This window comes from Phoenix dactylifera, unplaced genomic scaffold, assembly GCF_009389715.1.
Source record: "Phoenix dactylifera cultivar Barhee BC4 unplaced genomic scaffold, palm_55x_up_171113_PBpolish2nd_filt_p 000628F, whole genome shotgun sequence".
Lineage (NCBI taxonomy): Eukaryota > Viridiplantae > Streptophyta > Magnoliopsida > Arecales > Arecaceae > Phoenix > Phoenix dactylifera.
Genome location: NW_024068021.1, coordinates 236,997 through 240,000, shown reverse-complemented (window position 1 = coordinate 240,000; position 3,004 = coordinate 236,997). Strand labels below are relative to the sequence as shown.

The 3,004-nt window shown below is 38.1% G+C and overlaps 1 protein-coding gene across 2 annotated transcripts; it reads right to left on the bottom strand.

Annotated features, from left to right (window-relative positions):
• Positions 1-356: 356 nt before the first annotated feature.
• Positions 357-2,315, bottom strand: LOC120106771. Of its 2 annotated transcripts, none has more exons than XM_039119823.1 (3): positions 2,057-2,315; positions 1,701-1,776; positions 357-1,001 (listed from the first exon to the last, which is right to left on the bottom strand). In XM_039119823.1, exons 1-3 carry the CDS (start codon positions 2,280-2,282, stop codon positions 989-991), a joined length of 315 nt encoding a protein of 104 aa, XP_038975751.1. In that variant the 5' UTR covers positions 2,283-2,315; the 3' UTR covers positions 357-988. The 2 variants fall into 2 exon arrangements, with proteins under 2 accessions (XP_038975751.1, XP_038975752.1); XM_039119824.1 differs by having other exon boundaries at positions 357-995.
• Between the last annotated feature and the right edge of the window lie 689 nt (positions 2,316-3,004).

The following is a 3,004-nucleotide window of genomic DNA, read 5'->3' as shown; positions in this document are numbered from 1 at the left end:
GAGAACTATTCCATTAGACACAGAAGAAACAAGAGGTCGCCTGGTACCTGGCCCCTGTTATTCTTGAAGAGAGGTTGCTAAATAAAACTGCTAGAAGAGAGGTTGCATATAGGTTTTTCTGCTGGAAGAGAGGTTGCATATAGCATATAGCAATTTCGTTTCAGCTTCGAGTGCATTTCTCCAGCAACATAATATCTACCGCATCAATAGAAACACTACTCATGTGTATTCACCATTGATCATAGGTGTGAATCAAACATGCAGAAGTATATATAATCACAGTCGAAGAAAACAGATTAACTGTAAGGGAAAACACATCACCATAATAAGCCCACTCCAAATAAAATAGCAAATCATAGGCAACTCAAACTTGCTACATTAAGTGATAAGAAACTATTGCTGGTTTGATTACTGAATGTAATCAGAAATCCAATGATTTGCCAACAAATAAAGGCATGGACCTGATACAATAATTTACAACAAACTACAAGACCATCAATCCTAACCTTCAAATTACCTGAAAGATTTGGAGGCTGCAGCTGACTACTGAAATACCAAGAGAAAGCAAATAACATATACATAGCTGAAGCACAGAAGATGTATAATGGGGCAAGCCACTAAAAAAACAATAGCCAGTCATCTCTCTCATTGCGATTCTATGAACTGGATTATTCACAAGCAAAAGCCAAATCAAGCATTTATCTCTGAATTGCATTGGTGTTCTCTATGGCAGCTTCTTCTATTCCAGAAGATACCTGAGCAGCTCGCTCTATCAAATCTCTGCTCTTCCATTTTGTCCAGCTCGTTTGGTGCGCTCCGTGAGTGACAAGGGGATTGTGCTTGAGTTTCTCCTTCAGGTTCGAGTGTTGGGCATGGGTCATCGTCGCAGGTGCAGGAGGGGATGCCAACAGAAGGGAATGGGCTGCAAGTGAGAGGACAGATAAGCTCTGAAGAAACTGCTGCCACACGGCTCTTCCGATACACAGATCTACAACCTGTTTCTGGTGGCTCCACATGTCGGTGAATAGATGAAGTGACAATTACTAACCAGGAACAAACACCAATTCCCACAATATATATATATATATATTATATATATATATATATATATATATATATATATATATATTCATATTCTAAGCAAACAAACAGAACTGAAATAAAAACTATACTCCAAGAACACGGATCTCATGGCCATTCCAGCTAAGATGTAGTATATGGACTATATTGATGATTTCATGGGTTTGATTACCATTAAAAATATGATACTAGCCAGGTCCAATTAGTATATTTTTATGAAACCAGAAATATAACTCAGTGGCACAAAGAAATAATGGAAATGAAAAGGGGAGTAGGAACAGGGGTCAAAAAGATGGAGCATTCATAGCCATACAAGACCTAACCCAACTTTTCAGGATCAGCAGAAAGAATTAAAATCCATTTAATAAATATTAAATGTAGTTGAGAGACCTAACTCTTCATCTAATTAGAAGCTAAATGTAGTAAAATGAATTATATAATGATTGATATGAACAATTAACTTAAAGAGAATCTTGTCAAAAAGATAATACCTGGCACAACATCTAGAAGTGTTTAAATATCAGTACTACAGTCTTTTGTGCCAAGCATGGCAATTTCACAAACGGACTCAACTATATAATCATTATGCATCAAAGGATTAAAATAGAAAGATTTCTCACCTTCTAGATTCCACAAGCAGAGCACGCTGTTCAGATGTTTTATCAGCACTAACATCTCTCTCCTCTAGCAGTATAGCTGCACAAAAATAACCAGGCTACAGCAATCAGATGATCAGCAGGGCACAAAGATCGCAATGTATCATGTATTGATACTGTAATATGCAGAAATGCAGCATTGAAAATACACCAATTACTATGAAAACTTACTATTTACCGGGTGAAAATTCATGAGAATACATCAAATTTATGTTAAATAGCTTCGCACAACCAAAAAAAAAAAGACAAACATACATGACTGACAATCATTATTCACGACTTCTTGAGACCTAATAAGAGCTGAGTGAGTAAATCAGTACCTCGAAGGAAGAACTGCTTGAGGAACAAAAGGGGCATAAGCAGTTCCCTCTCATCGAGTGAACCCCCGCCTTTTCGAATTCTGACACAGACGTTCTTTTCCCTAGCAGCGATTACATGTAACCAGATTTTGTTGGCGAACTCAACAGGCTTATTGTGGATTTGGAGGGCGACTGTTGGCTGCCGAGACTCTTGATCCCCACTCCAGGAGCTCCTTGCTTGTATCATCTTTATGCACCATGACCTCGATAAAGCACAAGCTGTGCTTTCTGCCTCCTCAGTGGCCTTCGTAATGGCATCTTCCAATTCTTCCTCTGTGCGCACCTGCAGCAGTTCAATGCAAAATTTGATTGTATAAACAAACTGCTCGATGAGGGTCGTAGGATTTTATAGAAATACTTGAGTAATTCCAGCCATCTTCGAACAGGATTGGCTTCGTATGGGGGTGATGGTCTCTTCGGCCCTTGATCATATAAGAAGGGACCTGCGTTAATATGATGAAATGCAGATAAGGTTCATTTGCAGAAGTGGATGTCATTTGGTTAAAAACTGTACTTGTTGTCCAGAATGAGAACATACCATCATGCTCATTGCTGTAGAAACAGGAATATGAGAGTCATCAGGAACAAAATATTCTCAAGTTGTTCCTTGACTTTTGAGGGCTCTTCCACATCCTTCAGACATAATAAATAAATAAATTCTGTATAAATTATAAGAAGTTCTACGTATTTTTGTATCTTGGATAACCAACTCAAGACATAAAAATTAACATAAAGATATAACGACTCAGAATTAGCAAAGAAAACAAATTGTGGAATACATTACAATCCTGCTACATCGGTGCGGCGTACTCGCATACCTTATTTTCATCTAAAATAAGAACGGCAGGATGACATGACTTCAGATCACCTCCCGCTCTTACATGAGTAGGTTCTAAAGGCAAGGAAGCT

What these genes read in the sequence shown, in the direction of transcription:
- LOC120106771 (XM_039119823.1), bottom strand. Translation starts at nt 2,282, where the DNA reads ATGATACAAGCAAGGAGCTCCTGGAGTGGGGATCAAGAGTCTCGGCAG. An exon ending in CAAGCAGTTCTTCCTTCGAG is followed by an intron (nt 1,777 to 2,056) that starts GTACTGATTTAC and finishes ATTTTTGTGCAG; the next exon opens with CTATACTGCTAGAGGAGAGA.